Genomic DNA, 24,377 nt, shown 5'->3' with positions numbered 1-24,377 from the left:
TTTCTCGTCATTTTTTGGTTTTAGTCCACTAATACTCATACGTGGGATTGGTGTAAGATCTTCCTTTCTTTTCGCTTTTAATAGATTTACCTTTGGGATTTTTTTTAAGATACCCAAACTTCTATATTTATTAAAGCCTCCTTTAGGAGTCCTACATCACCACAATTTTTTTTTTATGTTTTTATCTTTATCATGTGATTTTTTTTAAGAGTTAACTTTTCATGATGTGATAAAAAAAAATATTTTAACTTCATAGAAAAGAAAATCACGCAGCAATCTAACTCAAACATTGTATATAAATATAAATTCTTCAACAACCATTTGAGGCAAGCATCACGTATAAATTCTTTCGAGCTCGTTACAATTCTTACTAGGCTATAAATTTCAACATCATAATCATAACAAAGAAAACTAATGTAATGACGACAAATAAGTGGAAAAGATAAAGGAAAAGACGTGCATCCATAAGGATTAATCTGGATCGAAATTTATATTTAAGATAATAAAGTACATCATTCATCAAATCAAAGAAGGAATAAAAACTATCATTGGCATCCAAACCGTTGTAAAAGTATATAATTCTTCTTTGAAGTTGTAGGTTCGAATCCCTCCATCTTCAGAATTTAAGAGGATATACCCCTACTATCTATAGAAAAAACTAAATAGAATATGAAATGTAATAATTACAAAAGTGACCATATCTTTTCTTCTTTTTTTTTTTTTTTTTTTTTTTTGAATTGAAGTGACCATATCTTTTCAATTTCATGGTAAAATCATTAAGAAAAATATGTTTCATCTATGACAATCGTGAAGAAAGATTTACACTTCTTTCCAAATATTTCAAACAAGCATGACAATATATTTCATTTATGACAATTGCATGTTTGTTCTAGATATTTGGGATATCCATCTAAATGCTAATAAGAAGGTTTTCTGCAGCTGATCGAGAAAAAAATTCAATGGACTATATTCAAGTTATTAGTCTGGTTGGGTTTCGACCTATGTATGGTTGGGGTTCCACAGTTGAGGATGAGGATTTCGAGGTTTTATTTGAGGGGAAGATCCAAACTTTGAAACTTGGAAGACTCCAAGAACCAGCAATGATAACCCTTGGTCGAGACCACCCATCCCCAAATGGAAGTTTAAGTACACTCTCAACCGCGATCAAAGGGTTGGCTCCTTAGAACTTCAGTTAAGCTCACATTTCAATTGTCTTTGCCTCGCTACATGGGTAACTCCGTAATTTTGGCCTCATTGATTTTCTTTTTCTTGTACATCAAGTGAGGGTGGGTGGATTCAAGCTCACAGCCTCTTGGTAAGAGACAGGTGACAAGTACCGCTAAGGTAATAAAGTTTTTAACCATTTATTTCTAAAAATTAATTTTAAAATTTAAGACTTTATATCTAATTATAATAAATTTTTAAGTAAGTATATTGTTTAATAGTTAAGTTTAAAGAAATAAAAAAATAAAAAAATGTAATGAAACTTAATTAGATGCATTCATAAAATTGTCATTACCAAATAAACATCCATATATTATTTATTCAAAACATTGGTTTTTAAAATTTTTTATTTATGATTCTTTTACTTTTAATAACTAAATAAATTTTAAAAAACTAAAATTTCAAATACAAATTGAAATTAATAATTTAAATACATTCAGAACAATTATGTAAAGAGTTTGAAAATAATTTTTTCCCCATTATTACTAAAATTAGTTCTAAAATTTATGATTTTATCTTTAATTATAATTAATAATAAAATTTAAAATTTATTGTGCTTTAATAGTTAAATAATGTTTAAAAGAAATAAAAGTATACAAATATATTGAAACTAATGAGATGCGATCCTAAAATTGAAATAACAAAAAAAAAGTTTGAATACAAGCAAGTTTTGTCAATTTATTTTTTTAAAAATATTTGAAAAAACATATTTTTTTAAAAAGTAATTTTAAATTTGATGACGTTATTTGTTATTTTATAATTATTAATAGTGAAAATTTAAAAATTTTAGAATTTTAATATTTGTGCAATGTCTCCCAACTTGTACAACTATATCGAGAGCTCTCTTATCTATTTTTCTATACACAAAACTTTTACATTAATCTCTTAAAGAGTAATAATACACAGTAATTTTTTTTAATTGCATACTGTTGTCTAACCATTGTATTTTAATAAATAACTAATTATTAGTTTGATCATTGTTTACGCAAAGAAATGCATAACGTCAAACCTTGGTCAAGATCGAACTCGATCCGACTTAGATCACAACGTGAAAACCTGCACAATAGGGCAAAATTTCCGCCGTTCAAGTCAGCTACGGACTCAATATTAAGTTCGAGGAGAAATTTGATACCTGGTGTTGAAATTAGACCCTCTATTTATAGGTTTAGGCTCCGGGTTTACAACAGACAATTACCCTGGTCATAGTTGAGGTCGAATCTGTCGAGTTGAACAGATCGAACCTAGACAGTTTATCCTTAATATTAGTGATTTGGTGAGAGAAATAATGACTAAGCCCTCCACCTCGGAAGGTGTCGAGATGGAGCTGTCTGGATATTCATATATGGGTATGTCTTTTGGCAAATCGTTGTCCTCCACGTTGCACTATGGTTCCCTTCCTCCAACAATTGTAAACAATAATGAGAGACAAAGATGCTTCAAGGAAAGATAATCTCAACCACAAGTACTAATTCTTCGCATGTTTTTAAGTTCTCCTATAAGTGATTTTTTTTATAATTAATATTGTTTTTACTTTGTTCTAAATGTTTATACATGGTTTGAATTATTTAATTTAATTCTTACAAAATAAAATTTAAGATGAGATTGTCATCCCGATCACCTCATATAGGTATTATTATAGGGGTAATAATAGATATAGCCATTTAAAATAAGTGATTTCAAAATATGGTCAAACGATTTTCACTTTTCAATAATGGCTAACGTAAAAGTAGGAAGATCTATACTAATATTTTAGGGACGAAATTACCCTCTTCTAAATCATTTTTAAATGAATTTGTTATTTTTCATTTTTCATAGGAGGATCCTACCTAACCATCTTTATAGGATGAAACAAAAATACAATAAACAACAAATATGAATACAATAAACAACAATATGGTGAACAGACAAATAAAAATACAACAAATACGGACAACAAATATGGTGAACAGAGAAACAAAAGTATACGGTGAACACAAAAATACAACAAATACGGTTAACACAAAAACAAATATGGTGAAGAGATGAACAAATACAACAAATACAGTGAAGTGGAGAACAAATACAACAACAAATACAATGAACAGATGTGTATTTTTGTGAACAATTAATACAAAAATATAAAAATAAGAAGAAAGTAACAAATACAGTGAACAAGATCAACTAAACATATACAAATAATATGAAGAAATAAGATATATTTTTGTGACCAATTAATACAAAATATAAAAATAAGGAAAGAGTAACAAATACAATAAACAATATCAACTAAAGATTAATACAAAAATATAAAGCACTCTACCTTCAACCAAAAAGGTATACAAACTATGGAAACTCAGGCTTCCCTCTCATTTAAGCTCCACCCCCGCCGCTCCACTTTCAACCCATTTCTATCAATCATAAATTTGTCGCATCCTCTCTCTTTGTCAACTCGACTCCGATAGATTCTGTCTCTAATCATCTCCCTCTGTGTGATGTGACCTTATAATTGGTGAATTCTATCTCCATATATATCTAAGTGTATAATAAGAGTGGTGAGAAGTGTCAAATATTAAACTTGCAAAACAGTTAGAAAAATATAAATGGATATTTTTCATTATAAAAAATGATTTGGCCCATTTTTCCATACATCACAAATATAATAGGGACAGGGACAGCTCCTATAAATTCTCTATTATTTAATTGAAAAGGTATGGCTTGATCTCACCTATGGCTTGGTCTAGCTTTTATAGATGGGCTGGAAGCCCACCCGTTTAGGACCCACTGTAATGTTGTCAAGTTATTGAGCTGAAAACTGTTTAAGGCCCATATCTAAAATAACATTTTCAAATAATATGCCATAAATAAACGTGTTTGTTTGTTGTTAAAAAAAAAAAAAGGACACGTGTTTGTTTGTTTTAATTAAAGAATGTAGCGAAAAATTAAGAAACAATAAAGACAAACAATGATTCGAGAACAAACTTAGCCCTCTGATTGAAATGGATGGGAGTCTGTGTAGACTCTTTAGATTTTTTTTAAACTGAAAATTAAAAGTAATAGATAAGATTGAAACGTCGATTGCAATTTAATAAAATCTATTTTTGAAAAGCAAACAGACTAAATTATTACCAACAAAATAAAGGACAATAATTTACTAGATATCATATGTTTGTACGAGGATCTTCAATTTTATCAGAGCCACTATGATAAATATATACTAATAAAGTTCATATCTTCTACTTCGTCGTCTTCCATCTGGATAGAGAAGGTGACTGAGTGAAAACCAAGTGGATTTACACTCATCTATCGCTAAATACATCATCACAACAGTCTATTCAATCCACCGCAGCATCCAGTATATCTTCAGTGATGAATAGATAAACAATGGAGTGGAGATAAGGGATTCCAATGTGTCTTATGATTATAATTTTACAAATTGGGAAACTTGAAATTTAATTTAGTTGAATTCCAGTTGAGTTTCACTAATTTTGAATTACATTAATTAAACGGTAACAAGTTTTTTCATCTCCTTCTGAATTAATCTCAACGGTAACAAATTTGATTCCGGTAATCTCCGCCCATTTCTGAGTTTTTTAACCCCCGACCCCCGCCTTTCTTTATGCAAAACTATATCGCTGTTTTTCTTTTCTCTTTTTTTCCCTATTTTTTACCTTCATTTTCCTAATAAATCAAATTTTAAAATACTATTTGAAAAAGATACGTTAAAATATATTGAGTATGTTTCACGTTGAAATTGTGATAGAAAAAATAAAATTAAAACATAAAAATGGTAACTTTTTAAAAGTACAATGACGAAAAAGAACATTTTGAAAGTACGATATATTAAGATGAACCAAAGTTGAAAGCACAAGAGATCAAGATAGTATTTAATATATTTATCAAAAATTTTAATATTACTTTTGAATGTAGTTTTGCATTTTAAAATTTCAAATTCAAAATCTAAAAACATTAAAAAAACAAATCCGTCAAAACAGATATTCACTTAATCCACTAAAAACATTGAAATACACAAAGTGATTTAGTTGTAAAAATAAATCTCAAGTAAACTCCATCAAAGTTCGACCTCTAGAATGAAATTATCTCGTCTATTAATAACACGAGTATAGACATCACTCTAAATAAGAGAGAAAATAATTTAAGTCAGAAGATAAACACCACTAGAGTTGTACATCGGTCAATCGAGTTGATTTTTAGGCCCAAATTGATGTTGAGACACATGGTTGGTTTCCATGGAAACTGACTTACTACTTTTGAACCATTTTCCATCGGTCAGTCAATTTTTAACAAGCATATATACAGCTTACAATTGTTTGGGTTGCGGCGGGACTGAACGGTAGTGGGCGAGGGGGCTAGATTTCAACAGGATCTGAACGACAATGAGGGTTGGGTTGTATTGGGTGACAACATAAAGAGTCTTTGACGACAGATGTGAGCCTATGACAACGAGGTTGCTTGTTGGATTCAACAACGACGAGGGAGAAATGACAGAAGGGAGGGAGGAACGAGGGAGAGGGAAGTATGAGGGAGTGTGAAACCCTAAAATAATATATATATAATTAATTAAAAGATAATGACATCGGTTGGTCGATCAGTTTTAGATATTCTTGTCCAATGAACTGACGTTTATTCGGTAGGTTGGATAAATTTTTCGATCTCTTATGTACACCCCTTGACACCACTATCAATTCTACAATTATTTTCTCTCCAAATATGAGATAATAGATCCACCTATAATCACTACTAATACTCTACTTAGGAATCAACAATCTCCCATACTCTACATCTCCCTCGACTAGCAACCTCTACTAATGAGATAGAGAATTGGTCCTCAACATTTTTATTAACATCGAGGGTACCACGCCTAAAGTGAAAAAGTGGAGTTGGTGAATGACGCTCATAGGGGCAAAAGAGTAATTTAGCAGAGGTATTCCAATTGAATTCCAATTTCCAGTCAAGCATAGGAATCAGAGAGCCTCTTTTTCATCATCACTATTAATATTTAATATTAATTATTCATAGTTGGAATGAGAATTTTACTGGGAGAATGAACCGCTTTTCTTCCTTTTTCTTCTTCATTTCTCTCTCAATTCAAAGCTTAAGACAAAATCCCCAATTCCCAACGCACGCTTCTCTCTCTCTACAAATCCAAATTCCTCTCCAAATCATTACCGAAATTCAAATTTCCAAAGCCTCTGCAACGGCGGCTCTTCAAATTCCACAATCCAGATCGTCAATTTGATTGATTCTCTGCACCAACCATGGCGTCGCTTCTGAAATTCAAGCTCCTCCCGACTCACTGCGGCGTCGCTCAGAGTCCCACGTTGAGCCCTAGAACGAGCCCTCTCGTCCACCTCCGTCGCCGGAAAACCACTCTGCGGATGCTTCTCACTCGGAATTCCGGCCGGAGATCCCCTCGCCGCCGTGCCTTGCCCGACAAGAAGAGAGACCACACGGATTTGGCGCGGAGCAACACGTTGAAGGACTTGTTCGTCTCGTCGCCGCCGTACGACGGAAACGACGGCGAGATTAAGGAGGCGGCAGCGACGGCGACGGCGAGCCCGAACCTGATTCCGGTTTGCAAGGAGAAGGAAGATGGTGAGGTTGGATCGACCGGTTGGAAACCGGGTTCTCCCAGACCGGCTTGGACCGGTTTCCGATACAAGTACTTGCTCCGGAAAACGTGGCGGCCGGTGCTCGCCGGCATCCCCGAGTAATGGATGATTATTTTTTTTAATACCTTTTTAACCCTTTCTATAATTAATTAAAAAATATCTAATCTAATATTCTCTGTTTTTAGTATAGTTTGTAATTTTTACCTAAAATAGGGGTGGGGGGAAGGATTAAGATCTTAATCAAGGGGGTTCGCGTAAATAATTCGCTATATGAAAAATATTTTTGTATCTGAAATTCTAAATAGATTTCCAATGGTGGGAATTGCTTATTCTGTCAAATCAGCTTTATTTTTAGTTGAATTTTTCCTTTTATGAATTTTCAAGTAATATTTATATCCCATAATTTAATTTAACCAATTCTATAGTTTGTAGTTGTTCATCTTACAACAAAATTAGCACCAATTTTAAAGTATATCTTAACATTCTTTCTTTACACTTCTATTTTAGTTTATCATAGTTAAATTGGAGTTGACAAATCTATTGATGGCTAACTCGATAAGAAATTTTTAATTGATATAAAATATGTTTCAAATTTTGATTAATAACTATATGGATTGGCCAAACTAAAGTATTAATTTGAGTGCGACATGCACATAGTGATAGAGTAGTGACACGAGTATATACTTCTTCCTTTTAGATAAATAGATAGATTCTTACCTGCAATATCAAAGAGTATAGTGGTGGTTGTACCTATGACGGATTTTTATAAGTTGAGGAACCCTTTTCCTACTTTATTTAATGAGAGATCTTTTTAACATTTTGGACGGAGCATGTGACAATTAACTCAACTGGTTAAAATATGTATTCTCGACCAAAAGGTTAGTGATGTAAATCTGTCAATTTTAGGTCAATCTTATTGTGTTCACATCATGTTTTTGAAGAATGATAATAAAAAAAAATGCTGGGATAAATTTATTTTGACTGCTTGGATTGTGATCCAATGTTAAATTTCTTAGGGTTTTGGCTCTTTTACTCTAATTTTAAGAAAATATATATATTATTTGAATTTCAATTATAAATGACTCTATATTGCAATTTGATGTCCACAACTTTTAAGAACATTGTGCTTTATTACACAAATAACTATTTCAATCCTTGGTAGTCCTTTTAATCGGTAAGTACATTTTGACATAGATAAGTGTTTAAAGCCACATGTTAATAAAATGAGTGTTGGGATCCAATGAAAAATTAAGGATAAGGATAGATTAGAGAATAAAACATGACATTTAAAAGAACTAAAAAGTTCCAGATCCAACAGAATGAATTATAAAAGTTATAACCAAAACATGTTCTTTTATTTTTTATTTTTTATTTTTTTTGTTAAAATACTATTTTGACCCTTTTACTTTTAGTTTTGTTCATTTTAATCTATGTACTTTCAAAATATTCATCTATGTATTTTTTAAACATTTATTTTCCTATACTTTTAAAGAAGGATCATTTTGGTCCCCTTATTTTATTTTTATCTCATTTCAACACTACATTCAATATATTTTGTAAAATGTAGATACAATTTTATATCGAAAGATTTTCATTGGGTATAGAATTTGTAGAGATTAAAGTTTTACAGTGACCAAAACAAATATTTTGAAAGTATGGAGATTAAAAGAACCAAATTTGAAAGTACAGAGACCAAAATGAACATTTTAAAAATAAAAATGAATCAAACTTGAAAATACAGGGATCAAAATAACATTTTAATTCATTATTATTTTCAGGAGAGGAGGTTCTCGAGGAATGTGTAGAAAGAAAGATGGCATGAGTATTGGGACCAAGAAATTGGACCAGATATACAAAAGGCATATGAAATGTTCCATTCAAAAACAAAAGGCAATATTCACTCCACACCTAAAAAGCAATGCTTCTCACTTTAGATAAAACCATAAACTTTCATTTGTAAAAGACATCAAAATTGATTTGGACTTTGATGGGATGAGTTACCCTCTCCTTTCTACGTTGTGCTATTTTCAGTATTATTCCTATTTCCTATACTGCTGCCTTCTAGGATCTTGTCCCTCTCTCCCCCTCATTGATATTTGATATTGACCCCTCTTTCTATACTCTTCCATTTTCTAAAGCAAAGTCAATAAATAAATAAAATATTTTCTCTAATGAGAAACCGAGCTTTTAATTGAGAAAAAATGTAAAAAAATCAGCCCTACAAACGGAGGTATACTTAAAGAAATGAGCTCCAATCCAGAAAAATAACACCTAGCTGATAGTTACAAAAGAACTAAAAAACTGATCCTCCACAAGATCTCTCATCCCCTGAAGATTCTATTATTCCTCTCGATCCGGATTCCCCACAAAATAGCAAAGAAACAAGCCAACCACATAAATCTTCCCTTATCCTAGAAAGGAGGGAACAACAAAACCTTCATCATCAGAGCCTGTCGTTCCCTGTTACGAATCCAAGACACCGCAAACAGCTCGAAAACTAACCCAAATATCTTGACCATACAGACGATGTCAAATATAAACTATCATAAATTTACGTGTTTGATTTCTCTTTACAGTTGTCAGTCATTGCTAGCATTGTCTACTGAAAATATTCAATGTACACACCATCTAAGTTAAGTTAAAACCAATTAAGTCAATATAAAATTCATCTTCTCCCTACTCTCTCTCTCTCAACCATCTCTCTCGCCTCTCAATTTTCTAGTTGAGAGGGAGAAGTTTCAGAAAAATGAATGTTTAAATAATGTTAGGAGTATAGCAAACTAATTATTAGTATCTGCCACATTCCACATAGTGATTTGAACTTGATTGTAACTCTACAACCTTCTCTCAACCCAACAGACAATTTTACTTTTTTGATCAAACCTATAAGCCATATTCAACTTCACAATGAGAGAGATAGAACAAAACTAACTTGATTGTTACTCTACAACCTTCTCTCAACCAACATGAAATTTTACCTTTTTGGTTTACCATGTAATCTAAAGCATATTCATCTTCAAAATGAGAGAGAGATAGAGACAGAGACAGAGAGAGAACAAATCTAGTGATTAGTTTCTGCTATATTCAGAGAGAGAGATGAACTTGATAGTAACTCTACAACCTTCTCTCAAACAACACACGGTTTTACTTTTTTAGTCTATCATTTAATCTCAAGCATATACATCTTCAGAATGGATAGGAAGGGGTTATAGATATATACAATACACATATATATTAATACCCAAGAAATGTATTGGAACATTGTGGTTAGTGAAAACCTGTTTACCAAATGAATTCTTATCCACTCAATCAATAATTTGCTCAGCATCTCATCTCCAAAATTTCTAGACTCAATCAGATACAAGTTTCATATGGCTTCATACACTACAGAGACGTGTGGATACTACAGTTTTTCTTTTGAGTACAACATGTGGGGGTTGGGGATCGAACTCACAACCTCATGGTTAGAGGTATATGTCAGGATGCTACAATTTTTCTATAGCATCACCAACCAGTAAACATGTTCAAAAATTCACGGCACACAGAGAGAGTGCGTTTATTCACCATCAGAAAATTTTATTGTTCAGATCTTTAAATTGAAAATTTAAAACAAAAAACAAAAAAACAAAAAAACAAAAGGCAAACGAGATTTAATCAGTGTCTAGATGCTAACTGTTCTTTTTTCCCCAAAGGGGTTCTAGTTTGCTTACTTGGTTGGGGTTGTGATTGCTGTATGTTGGAATCACTATCTTCCTTTAAATTGCCTCCGCTCGCTTTTTGGGCCTTCACATGGCCATCTGAATTCGTACGAGTTTCGGAGTATTTCTCCTCGCCTGGAAGTATAACTTGCAGCATGAACCTATGTATCATCTCATAGCTGGTGAAAGTTATTACAGCTGACGGAGTTGTTCGCAACAAATTTGTCGTGCAACCCCTGTAAAAGCCAGCAAAACCTTCCTTTTGGAAAACCTTTTTGATACAGTCCATGACTCCTGAGTATTGAACGGCAACATTTCTGGCTTGGCCTTGCTCTTGCAGCCGGGAGCGAACTACCTGGAGATGAAATTTGAATAGAATAAAGAATTAACTCCGAGATAGACAATAAATGTACCTCTAAGGAGAGAGGATTAAAAAACCTACCTCATGCGGGTAAGTTGTTACTGAGGCTGTAATTTTTGACAATGAGGAGGCAATAGCTAAATGTACTGGACTTAGCTTTTCAATGGTTGTGTTATCTGGCAAATTCAATTTTTAATGATCAGACACATTTAAATTAGGGAGTACATACTCACTCGTTAACATAAAAAGTGACTGATCACATACTTCTTTTTGCCATATACGATTTGAGCTTTTCATAAGCTGGAAATTGGATTGCAACATGACTTATCCCGGCCAGTGAAGGGACGATACCACTGTTTGTAGAACAAATAAAAGCTATGCTCTCATTATCGTTACAAAAGTTAGGGCATAAAAAAAAACCAGGATGAACTATGTAAGATCAAACAACATAAGATTCACCTCTCATTATTATTCAAAATAAAAGTTGTTTGCCACTAACGATCTATCATTCATTACACTCAAATGACAAAGTTGGGGAAACACATCAAATTAAGACATCTAAATTAAAAAACACGATGAGAAAGAACCTGTAAAGCCCACGGATTCCTTCTTCCTGTATGATCCTGGTAAATGCTGAAACCATGCCTGTGTAAGGAACCACACCAGGCCTCATTCCCTGTGTCTGAGTCGAAACCAAGGATACTATGAACATAAAATAGAATAGCAATACAAAATAGAAGACTTAGCTGTGCTTCAGTATGGAGTATAGAAGACACAAACTCAGGGAAATGCAAATTTAGGAGCACCTGCTACTTACTTGAAGTCTGGTCTTAACAACCCACAAAGGATTTGTTGCAATGGCAGTACATGCCCCAGCGCCAGCAGCAGCAACCATATTTGCACCAAATGAGAGTTGACCATTATCCCCTACAACCAAGTAGCAAATATAATATTTGATCAAACAAAGCAACTCAATCCAATTTAACCATTTCTACGGCTTAAACTAAAGAATTAAAGATATCCAAAATCTGAAATGAGAGGACAGAAACAGCATGTCCAGAAGCAACTAAGTTTACAAAAAGGGAAAGAAATAATCATTTGCCAGTAAACACCAAAAACCAACCATCTGAATGAAGTAGGCCTTTTAGATGCTCATAAACTGTGAAGTAGACCTACATGTGAGATAAGCACATTTTGTCACTTGAAAAGTATAAATAGTTCGGGTGATGACAAAATGATCCTGAAACAAATTAATCGAAGACGAAAAATCTCATAAAAATAACTTGTGCCATAGATAGACCATCTGGAGGTAAATTTTAGTTACAGTAAGAATTAAAATCATATAATTATGTTTTACAGTGAAAGTTATTTTTATTAGTATGTAATTGAAGGTCAGCATGCAAAAAATACCATGGTGAAGTGTGAATGTAAATCTTCCTCCCACTTAGGACCTACAGTTACAAGTACTATCATGTACGTGAGTCTTTCTCCCACTTAGTTCCCATAGCCATTTCATTATTATAAGTACCGTCATGTACTGTGAAGTTAAGAAATGAGCACAATATAAAGTTTGCAAGACCGTCAACTATGAGATCAGAGATGCGAAAAAATATCTCTTAGAAAGGATAAACAGCGGACTTGCCGGGTTAGAAAAGAAAAACACTCTGGATGCAGTGGATTTGGAAAAAAAAAAAAATCACATAATGCATTTTGCAATCAAGTGGGAAAGAAATATATTATTCAATGTAAACGTCGCAGTCAAGGAGGGATTTCCTGTATGGAAAAATTACGTTCATCCATCAAAAAGTCATAACTCAGAACCCTATGAAATAAAATGAAAAAGGAAAACACAAGAAAGACCTGCAGACAAATAGGCTTCCTATTCATCTAATTCTAGTTCATGGACATGTTTCAATATGGTGTTGACCACTGGCATGAACTTGAGTACTATAGACCAACCATAAAACTGATACGTCTGTTTGAAATAATGAAAGCTCTTAGTGCTACTTTCCACAGGAATAGTTCAATGAATACTCACAGCCCAGTTTGGAAGAAGTGCTACTATTGTTGGTGAAAGGCCACGGTACATTCCCCTGAAACCTTCCGAACGCATTATGTCTTGTAGGCTAGTGATAATAATACTACCTGGGTAAAGGAATACGGACGAGATTAAAATATAATCCATAAACAAGTATATCACCTTACATTTTCAGATGCAGAAATTTTAATATCACATAATTAAGAATAATCCTTTGACCCATTAGTCTTGTAAGTCTTAATCGGGGTCAATTTCTTAGTTTTATTTTCAAAATTCATACAACCAATAGCAAAAAGTTGTTATAGCCTTTCCAGGAGATGTCCCAGTGCAATAGGAGGAAAAGGAAGAAAAACAGAATTGTGAATTGATTCAGACCTGCAAACACATGGCACCATAGATTCTAATCTTCTAGCCAAACTATAACCTTCAAAACAAAAACCCACCTTGGCTGTAGTTCAGCTTTAGATCGTTCGTATATCGGCTTTTTTTTCTATATAAATATTGTTCGTATATCTCACTAAAAATGTAGAGTTAAGAGCCCCTTTAATAAGGATTTTGTTTTCTATTTTCTTGTTCTAGAAAAAAATGCTTGTTTACTAACAGCTCTATTTGTTCCATAATCTATTTCTAAAATCCTAATCAAATTTTAAAAACTAAAAACTGTAGTAGTAGTTAAAAATTGGTTTCGGGGAGCTTGACCCTTTTTTATAGAATTACAATTCAAATAACGGGTCAAGATTCGAACATACCACCTCTGAGAAAGCCACTCATATCTTTACTGGTTTGGCTACACCCATCTCAGCCAAACTAGCTTAACTTTTAAGTAGGCTTAAATGATGCATCTAACTAGTAGCAGCCTGAGATTACCAACTTATGGTCTATTTGCACTTTAGAGAAGCAAAGAAGAATTCTTTTACTGAGGTTGAGACTATAGATTACCTCCTCTTTGACCAGATGGAAGACCGTGCACTTGCAGCCTCGTCTTGATCACGTCTAACGGGCAGACGAACGTTGCAGCTATAGCACCTGTAAGGCGCATCACAATGCAGGAATGCTAAATAATCCCAAAACACGAAATCAATGCACACAAATTGAACAGGGAAGTAATTAAATTGAACGCTCAAATTCCAAACCCTGGCACGAAGTTTCATAGACGCATAACAAAAATCAAGCAGAAAACGCTCGAAATTGAGCCGGAAAAGGAATAAGCAAACCTGCAGCAGCACCAGCGCCGGCGTGGCAGATCAAATCTCTGGTGCTTGGAGAAGCACCACTGCCACTGCCACTGCCACCGCCACTCATCTTGCTCTACAGCTACACCCCACTCCTAAAATTACGCCAGTGAAACAAAAACAATTTCGCAGGGCAGATCTCTGTGTCGGAGCTCAACAACCAATACAAATATATATGTATAGGCTTCCCTCTTCGTCTTCCTCCTCTTCGCATTGACCAGAGCCCTGCAATTGAGGGGCGCGGAGAGGTGAAGCTTCTTCTCTCGGAACTTGTTTGAAGGGATTTAGTTTTTCTTCGGTCGCTTCAACTCTCACGAAGAAGAATTGGAATCCATGGACGTGTTTGACAATTTCTCTGAGCTTGCAAATTGCTATTTCTTAAATTTCTCTCTTCCTTTCCTTTTCCTTTTTTCTTTTTTCTTTTTTCTTTCTTTCCTCTTTTTTCAGTATTCTCAATTCTTTTTGCTTTTAGTTTTAGGTAATATTCTAAACATTTATTTGCTATGTATATCTTTCATATTGAATCTCACATATTTCTCAACAAAAAAAAATGTTGAATTTCACATAGATTAGGACCAAGAAATAATATATACTAGGGTTGTTATAAGTTTAGTGCCGCCTAAACTTTTAAAATATGTCTCTTAAAAAAAGTCTAATAAGATTTAGGATTTATAATTTTGAAAAAGAAAACTATAAATTTTAGGTTAAAATAATATTTTGGTACTTGTTCAGTCTTCTCCATATGTTTAATTTGGATTCATTTTAGTCCATATACTCTCAAACCGTTCGTTTTAGCCCATATACTTTTAAAACGTGATCATTTTAATCCTTATTTTCAAAATTTTAACGCAAATTCTACACATAACGGAAACTCATTTGTATAAAGTCATGGTTACCTTTCAAAAATATATTGAATGTAGTATTATGTTGGAATTGTGATAGAAAAATGATATTAAAAATAAGATTGAGGACTAAAATGGTCACTTTTTAAAAGTATCGGGATCAAAACAAACATTTTAGAAGTATAAAGACTAAAATAAACCAAAATTAAAAGTATAAGACCAAAATGAATATTTTGAAAGTACAGAGACCAAATAAACTAAAATTGAGAATACCAAAGCTAAAATAGCATCTTTACCAAAATTTTATAAACTATTTTTTTTTTTACAAAGACTTTATAAAGTTTTGAATAGGCCTCAAAAGTTTCAGTATTATGTCAAATAATCTCTAAATCGTTAGAGTGTCTAGTACTATCATTCAATTTTCAAATTTGTGACCTGTTTGAATTTTTTTTATTTTATTTTGTGTAATAATTTTTGACCTTTCAGTTACGTGTCTAATATATTGTTTTTATTTTTTATTTTTTAAAAAATCTAATAGGTTGAGTAGAAAATTAAAAATTTAAAGATTTACTAGACACTTTTTAAAGGTGTGAGACATATCAAACACAACATTAGCCTTCGTTTAAGCATGTTACGTGGACACTTAAATAACTATATTAATAGTACATATTCTATTAAAATTAAAATCGAAATTATTATGAATTAACTAAAACATTTTAAAGTTTAAGGACCAAATAGCACATTATTAAAACTCGCAAACTAATATAGTAATTTTTTTAGTAGAATAAATATGAGACGGTGGATTGAACCTCTAACTTTTAGAGAGTATAAAATGTCTTAGCGGCTTAGTTAGGTTCATATTGGCACTAATATTGTAATTTAACCTTTACTAAAATTACATTATATATTAATTTATATAAATTACTTATATATTTTAAATTTTCTATTATAAATTAAGCTTGCTCAATGTTTTTTACCTATTTTTAAAGCTAGTTTAAAATTTTTGTAAAAATTTAAAAACTAGAAAGTTAAACATAATAAATAAAAATAGGCTAAATTTACGGGAAAAAAAAAGAGAAGAAAAGAACACTCCGATATTTCTATCATTATTTCACAAATTTCAATACTACCCTTAACTTTTCATAAATGTTTCAAAAATAACCTTTTAATAAACTTCTGGTGATATTTTGAAAGAAAATTGGTGTGGCAAAATCTAGAATGTCTTACCATTAATTTGGAGGCTTGCCAGGACTTGTAAGTCTAGAAAAAAGAGAAAAGATAAAAAGAAGCTATCATTTTAAAAGAGTGATTAGCGCAACATTGGGTAGAAAATAGAGAAGCAAACTCTCTTAACAATTGAGGAATAAGATTTTTAGGCAAAAATATGACATTGATTGTCAAGTCGTTCTAGATTCTGTCACGTTGACTTTTCTTTCAAAATAGTAATAGATATTTACTTAAAAGAGTATATTTTAAACGTCTATGGAAAGTCAAGGGTAGTACTAAAACTTAAAATGATACGGGTAATTTTAAAAACAAAAGCAAAGTTCAAGGATATCTTTTCTAATTTAGCCTAGAAAAATAAAACATAACATCACATATTTATTACATTAATAAAGTATACAACTAACTAGTCAAATAAGCCTCTACCATTCATTGTACTCAAAAAAAAAAAAAAGAAAGAAAGAAAGAAAAGCCTCTACTATTCATAATACATTTCAATAATTATTGAATCATCCCAACATAATATATCCAGTCTTCAATAATTATAAAGTGATTTTTACTATTTATGAAAATTATTAAAAATAGTTTCTATACATTAAAAAAAAAACACTATGGGAAGAGGGGGTGAAATGTAAGCTTAAAATTTTAAAATTTTAATCTAAATTGAATTACGAAAAGTATGAACTCAAATAAGAGAGATCTAAAAAAGTTCAAGTGAATAAGACATGTACTTTTATTCTTAAGGATGATTAAATCTCCAGTAATTGTTGCACTAAAGAAAATGAATTCGAGTAAGAGATGAAAACTTGAAAGTAATACCTTGGTTGTGTTTTCATTTTTAGAATAATGGTAGTTTTTTCAGTACAACTCTACAACAGATAGAAGTAGGGAGATTCGAACTCACCATCTCTTGGTCGGAAATAAGTGTCAATTACCATTGAGCTAAATTCGTATTGACAAAAGAGTTGTAGTTAGTTGTGACCTAGACAATTTTTTTTGGTTGGACTAGACTATTCTCATGCGTATGGTTTTCAAGTTGTCTTGAATATTTTTTTATTTATTTATTTATTTTTTTGTTAGGGTTGAGTTTGGACACTTTTTTATTGTTGGATTTTGTGGCTAGGCTCGTATGCTTTTCTAATTAGGTTGGAATATTTCTGTGGTCTAATATTAGGCTCTTTTTTTGTGGTCCAATATTAGGCTCTTTTTCCTTTTTTTAAATAAAACTAATATTAGGCATATTTTGATGGTATAATTTTTTGTATTGATTTATTGGTTTAAGCAATTTATTGGCTAATCGAGATGTCGTGGCATATTTTCTATTTTTGTAGATTATAGATGTAACATATAATTTTTGTAATTTCCTAAATAGTTGTTAAGTTTAAAAGGAAAAATAAAATAAAATAAAATTGTCATTGTTATAATGTACCTTATTTATGGTAAACATTTATAGATTCATTTTAATTTAAAAATATATAAAACTAGTATTCTTTTTTTAAGTACAACATGGGATGGAAATCCAACTCACAATTTTTTTTTTTTTACCGTGTCCAACTCACAATCTTGATTTGAGATATATATCAATTATCCATGAGCTATGCTCGCTTTGGCTAAACCTAGTATTCTTTAGTTGCATTGCACATCGTCTTAATCAATATATTTTGTTTCATACTACTCTTAAACTAAATCCAAAATATAAATTTCTAAAAATTGGTAGAATGGGCATATATGTATTTTAAAAAATGTAATAACTTTTCGTTTTCTTGGTCAAATATAACACTGTGACTTTGTTTGTTGTATCTTATATTACATTTGAATTTTTAGGTGGAACCTAGATTAGGCTTATTTTAAAAAAAATTTTGAACTTCTATTTAATTGCCTGTGTTGAAAAGTTATTAATATCTTAAGGAATTAAACCGACTAGTATACATGAAGTGGAGATTTAAATTTTCCACCATGAAACAAAATTACTAAAATCTTACTAAATTAAACTAGCCTGAAGTAGTAACTTTAAAAGTTACTAAGATAATGAAAAAGGTAACTGTATATTTTTATTTAAACTCAGGAGTAAAAACAGGTAAAGGGGAACTTATTTGTTGTAAAGCTTTTTATATACATAAAAAGGGTACATTAAAATTAGCTATGGTTTGATCACAATTGTTAGGTGAAATCTAGAGTGACACATGGACCGAGTCCATCACGTTGGTCTGTGCAAAGAGAAAAGTCTGTGTCACACAAAGCAGTGTTGTGTAAATATACGTTGTATATGTAAACTGAATAATACTAGCAACAATTTACAACGTAATTGGCTACAAACAATTATAGATCTTGACAACTTGATGAACACCAAAACTTGATCAAAATAGTCGAGGCACGCTTCAATAGCATTAACCTGAAGACAGTTATTCACTCTGCATAAGTTGCTAGCAGATTATAGCGATCATCTCAGTAGGATACAACGACTAACTTCGGTAGAACTGCAACCTCGAACTACTCGGATCTGGCAGAACTCTTAGACACTTGTTCTCAACACAAACAAGAAGAAGAACTCAAAAAGAATAGAGAATTCTTGTGAGAGGAGGAAAATACTCAATTGAGATATGCTTGGATATCTCAAAATGAAGAAATCCACAACTATATATAATTGTACAAACAAGTAACATCTCACTCAAAATTAAACACATCTGTAACATTTTTACATATGTTACATAGGTAACTTTAACACGTGCATTTGTAATTTTAACAAAATAATGAAATAATTTAAAATTTAATAAACTAAATAAACAAAACCATTCTAATAATAAATAAGAATAATATTCACAACGTATATGTGAATAATTTCTTTTAAGTCTCACTTTCTTTCATACCTTAAAATACCAACAATCCCCCACATGAGAGAAAGTGAGACAGATAAAACACGACCAAGACGTTGAGAGCGAGTAGATAAGTTATGCATCAGGAGAGGTGTCTTTTGGACTTGAACCTTCCTTAGTGAATATTTATCGAATTTACCGAAGAAATAGTGAGAACTAGCTTTGGAACTATCATTCTTATGATAAATTAAGACAATAAATATCACACATAACTTATCTTATATTTTTGAGTTCTATACGGTTGTGTCCATTTTGGTCCTGAACTGTTGGGTGTGTTGTCATAAACTCGTAGTTTATATTCGTGTAAAAACAAACGTATATTCAATAAAGTTTTATTCAATAAATTTGTTATTGAATTCATAGCATTGCATTGTCCAAAATCCAATAAACTAAACATCCGAGGTTATTTTAGTGTAATCGGGACAGTATATGTACTAGGTATATATTTGATATACTGGGTATATATTTGATATACTCCTGATATACGAGGTATATATTTGATATACCCTGATATACAAGTGGATAATGTCCCGTGAATAACCTAAAAGGTCTACAGTATATGGATAAGGCTGGGTACCTTATCCTGACAACACTATGGATACGGCCCACTCTGTAAAGGTTACAGACAACTCGATCTAGGTCGCTCGTGTGGAGACGTGCGAGTGGGGGTATCCTATACAATGAGTTTGTATAAGACCGGACAACGAAATAGCCAATCTTTAGATGTAACACCGTTAACTAATAGATTGCTGTTTCTTAGGATGACCAGGCAACTCATTCTCAATTCTGAGTGAGTTATGGACTCCTGCCCGTGAGTGCTCGTCCTTTGATCTGTATGGGTGAAAGTGGCCCGAGTTGCCGACTCAATATTTCTACCATTTTGAGGATGAGACCGAGTGGGGAGCTGGGAACATAACTTCACAAGATGGAATTCACTCCTCTCCGATTTTAGGGGAGTAGATGAGTGTTCCCTTAAATGCTGACTCTGGGACTTGAACAAGGGGCCCCACCCTCTCATTGGCTCGAGAGGGACTTCCGGTTATTGGTCGGACCATAACCGGGTTGTTCATTAGAGGAGCAGTGGTATATAAGGAGTAAGATGTAACTTAAAGGTAAAACGGTAATTTGACCCAACTTGAGTTACGAGCACTCGTGAAGGATTGACTCATAATTAATGGTCGTATATCCATGGACACGAAAACATTATGCAGTGAGAAGAGTGCAACTGCGGGTCTTTAGTGGAGTGACCCGTAGTTAACGAATGTTGATTAACTCGGTCATTTGACCGATTAATCTCGTATCATTGGAGCTTCTAATCTGTAGGTCCATTAGGTCCCCTTGCTAGCTCATAACGGATAAAACGAGGATCAAGTTTTTGGAAGAATTTGAACTGTTCAAATTTCTTAAGGGATTATATGTATATTGATACATTATAATATATAGTTAATTCTAAATTCAAACTATATATTATGAGAGAAATTATTTGAATCTCATTCAAATAAAAATAATATGAATATGATTCATATGAAAACTATAGGTTATAAATTAATGCACATAAGATGTACATTAAATCTATAGATTATACAAGAGAGAATATGGTTTAATTAAATATGAGATATTTAATTAAATGTTAAATAATTAATTGTTAATTATTTAATGTTACATTTAATTAATTAATTATTAATTAATATTATTTAATTATTAATTTGATTAATAATTATTTAATATATATATTAATTATATTAATTAATTAATATTAATAAATAACTCCCCTGCATTTCAGCAGGGGAGTGGGGAGTTTAATGACGTGGGGGTAACTCCCCACGTCATTGGTTTTTTTTTGTTTTTGTTATGCAGAAGGGTTTTGCAGAAAAAGTACAGAACAAAAAAAAGACAGTAGAACTTCCATCCTCTCTCAATCAAGATCTCTCTCAAACTCTTCCTCTCGTTCCAAGGAAACGCTCCCACAAGCGTGATCTCGAAACCCAAGAGGATAGCAAGGAAGATTCAGTGGTGGTGTTCAAGGGAAATTCGTTGAAGAAAAGTTCTTCAAAGGTATGGTTTTCCTCTATATTTTCATCTTTAACGGTTTTGATTTTGTTTCCCAAATGTCACGAACAACGGTCCGCTTCCGCTCCGGGATTCACATCTCTTCAATGGACAAGATCCTGAATTCATGAGAGCTTTAGAGAACATAAGTCATTTGAAAAATTCTCATAGAACCGACCCAATTCTACTCTCACATAGGTGATATTGATTAAGAGTATTATGCCACTACCCTTCTTGTAATCAAGATATCAATATGACCTTAACGTCAACAGATCACACACATAACATCATAGAAACGGGAAGAAACTATAAGTTTCTTAGTGTGTCAACTATGAATTATCTAGCCAGTTTGTCTATTGAACCTGAATTATCTAGCCAGTTTGTCTATTGAACCTAGATCTTGGGATCTCCAGTCAACTAGGTTAGGTTACCACCAGATATTTCATTTCATAGGCTTTGGTCCCATTTCCCTCGACGTATATGCAACTTGCTCTCGAGACAATCCTTTCGTCGAAGGATCTACAACATTCTCTTTTGATTTTACATAATCAATGGAAATTATTCCATTATAGAGCAATTACCTGATATAATTATGTCGCGTCTTATGTGTCGTGACTTCCCATTGTAGACATTATTCTTAGCTCTCATTGAGGCTGCTAAGCTGTCACAATAAATACATATGGCATTTACAGGCTTCGACCACAATGGAATATATTCAAGAAAATTTCGAAGTCATTCTGCTTCTTCTCCAGCTTTATAAAGAGCTATAAACTCTGATTCCATAGTAAATCGTGCTATATACGTCTGTTTTGAAGATTTCCAGGACACAGCTGCTCCACCCAAGGTAAATATATACCCTGTTGACTTAGTCTCCATGCTATCAGAGATCCAGTTAGCATCACTAAATCCTTCCAGTACAGATGGATATTTCGTATAATGCAATTCATAGTCTAAAGTGTACTTCAAATACTTTAAAACTCTGACTAGAGCATTCCGATGATCATGCCCAGGATTGTTAGTGTATCTTGTCAATCTTCCTATTGAATAGGCAAGATTAGGTCTTGTACAATTCATTATGTACATTAAACTACCCACAACTCTAGAGTATTCTAGAGAAAATACACCTTCACCATTATTCTTCTTCAACTTAAAATTTGGATCAAATGGGGTAACTACTGGCTTACTCTCAAAATGACCAAATTTTCTCAACACTTTCTCTATGTAATGAGATTAAGAAAGTATATATTCATTTAGATTTCTTGTTATTTTGATTCCAAGGATAACATCAGCAAGATCAAAGTCTTTCATATCAAAGTTGGAATTCAACATCCTTTTAGTGGAATCAATGACACTTCTAGTTGTGCCCATTATCAACATATCATCTAAATATAAACAAACAATGACGCAATCTTTATCTATGGTTTTAACATAGACACATTTGTCACACTCATTTATCTTAAATCCATTAGATAACATAGTGTGATCAAACTTCTCATGTCATTGTTTGGGTGCTTGTTTCAATCTATATAGAGACTTGACAAGTTTACAAACCTTATTTTCAAGTCCTTTTACAATAAACCCTTTAGGTTGTTCCATATGGATTTCTTCATCTAAATCTCCATTTAAAAATGCAGTTTTTACATCCATTTGGTGTATTTCCAACTTTTGTAAAGCTGTTATAGCAATTAACATCCTTATAGATGTAATCCTCGTCACTGGAGAATAGGTATCAAAGAAATCTAGCCCTTCTTTCTGACGATAGCCTTTAGCTACTAAACGAGCTTTATATTTATCAATAGTGCCATCGGCTTTTAGATTTCTTTTGAAAATCTATTTACTTCTAATTGGTTTACTTCCAAGAGGTAAATCAACCAATACCCAAGCATTGTTATGTAAAATAGATTCTATCTCACTATTGATAGCTTCTCTCCAATAAGGTGCATTTGGAGATGACACAGCTTCTTGAAAATTTTGAGGCTCCCCATCTATCATATAAGTTATGAAATCAAGTCCAAATGAAGTAGTCTTCTTAGCTCTTTTGCTTCTTCTAGGTTCTATCTTAGTTTCCTTATTGTTTTGACCTTTCGAAGAGTTAGCCTCACGATTCCTTTTGGTACCATTACCTTTCGGTCTTTCTTCCTTAAAATGAAATATATCCTCAAAGAATTCAACTTCAATAGATTCCATGACAGTATTATGATTAATATCATGTATTTCTGATTGAATCACCAAGAATCTATAAGCAGCACTATGCATAGCATAACCTATAAAGACACAATCAATTGTCTTAGGTCCAAGTTTTGTCCTTTTTGGTAAAGGAACTTGTACCTTTACCAAACACCCTCACACTTTGAGTATTTTATATGAAGGTAACTTCTTTTTCCACACTTTATAAGGTAACTTATTAGTCTTTTTACGTGGAATTTTATTTAAGATAAAATTTGCTGTAAGCAAAGCATCCCCCCACAAATTATGGGGTAAACTTGAACTATTTAACATGCAATTAACCATGTCCTTCAATGTTCGGTTTTTTCTTTCAGCTACACCATTTTGTTGTGGTGTATAAGGTGTCGTAGTTTGATGGATTATACCATTAACTTCACAAAATTCAGAAAGTGATGATGATTCATATTCACCACCTCTATATGATCTAAGCACTTTTATTTTCCTCTCAAGTTGATTTTCAACTTCTTTCTTATATGTTTTGAAAACATCTAAGGTCTCATCTTTACTATGTAATAAATATACATAACAATATTTACTACAATCATCAATGAATGTGACAAAGTATCTCTTACCACCTCTTGTGGGAGTACTTTTTAAGTCACATACATCACTGTGGATTAAATCAAGTTACTCAATACTTCTTTCCACAGATGAAAATGACTTTCTAGAAAACTTTGATTAAACACAAACTTCACATTTGTGTTTATTATCAATGTTAAAATTAGGCAACAGTCCTAAACTTACCATTCTCTGTAAAGAACGATAGTTGACATGCCCCAGCCTAGAATGTCATACATCACACAACTCAACAATATAAGTAGAAGAGTTATTATTATTATTATTCTTGGACACTTATGCCAATACATTCAATTTAAACATGCCAATCATTTAGATAACATTTTCCCACATACATACCTTCCTTAGTAAGTATAAACTTATCTAACTCAAATACAAGTTTGAACCCATTTTTGTTTAATAGGGCTCTTGACACAAGATTCTTT

General features: G+C 32.4%; 2 protein-coding genes across 2 annotated transcripts; one reads left to right on the top strand and one right to left on the bottom strand.

The window, feature by feature from the left end:
- Positions 1–6,237: 6,237 nt before the first annotated feature.
- On the top strand, positions 6,238–7,172 carry LOC111020064 (uncharacterized). The gene has a single exon (XM_022296625.2). The coding sequence runs from the start codon at positions 6,480–6,482 to the stop codon at positions 6,933–6,935; it is 456 nt and encodes a 151-aa protein (XP_022152317.1). The 5' UTR covers positions 6,238–6,479; the 3' UTR covers positions 6,936–7,172.
- A 3,192-nt stretch (positions 7,173–10,364) lies between these two features.
- Positions 10,365–14,620, bottom strand: NDT2 (NAD+ transporter 2). The gene is made up of 9 exons (XM_022296654.2): positions 14,145–14,620; positions 13,870–13,956; positions 12,931–13,037; positions 12,016–12,064; positions 11,710–11,819; positions 11,480–11,574; positions 11,157–11,245; positions 10,974–11,068; positions 10,365–10,886 (listed from the first exon to the last, which is right to left on the bottom strand). Exons 1-9 carry the CDS (start codon positions 14,230–14,232, stop codon positions 10,488–10,490), a joined length of 1,119 nt encoding a protein of 372 aa, XP_022152346.1. The 5' UTR covers positions 14,233–14,620; the 3' UTR covers positions 10,365–10,487.
- Positions 14,621–24,377: the final 9,757 nt, after the last annotated feature.

This window comes from Momordica charantia, assembly GCF_013281855.1.
Source record: "Momordica charantia cultivar OHB3-1 chromosome 4 unlocalized genomic scaffold, Mcharantia_2.0 BLBB01000004.1, whole genome shotgun sequence".
In the NCBI taxonomy this organism is placed as follows: Eukaryota; Viridiplantae; Streptophyta; class Magnoliopsida; order Cucurbitales; family Cucurbitaceae; genus Momordica; species Momordica charantia.
The sequence above is the reverse complement of the archived record's forward strand: the minus strand, read 5'-3'. Positions and strand labels throughout refer to the sequence as shown.

Coding starts and splice junctions, on each gene's coding strand:
- LOC111020064 (XM_022296625.2), top strand. CDS start 6,480: ATGGCGTCGCTTCTGAAATTCAAGCTCCTCCCGACTCACTGCGGCGTC.
- NDT2 (XM_022296654.2), bottom strand. CDS start 14,232: ATGAGTGGCGGTGGCAGTGGCAGTGGCAGTGGTGCTTCTCCAAGCACC. Junction 13,957..14,144: donor CGGCGCTGGTGCTGCTGCAG/GTTTGCTTATTC, acceptor TGCGCCTTACAG/GTGCTATAGCTGCAACGTTC. Junction 11,820..12,015: donor AGGCCTACTTCATTCAGATG/GTTGGTTTTTGG, acceptor ACTTGGTTGTAG/GGGATAATGGTCAACTCTCA.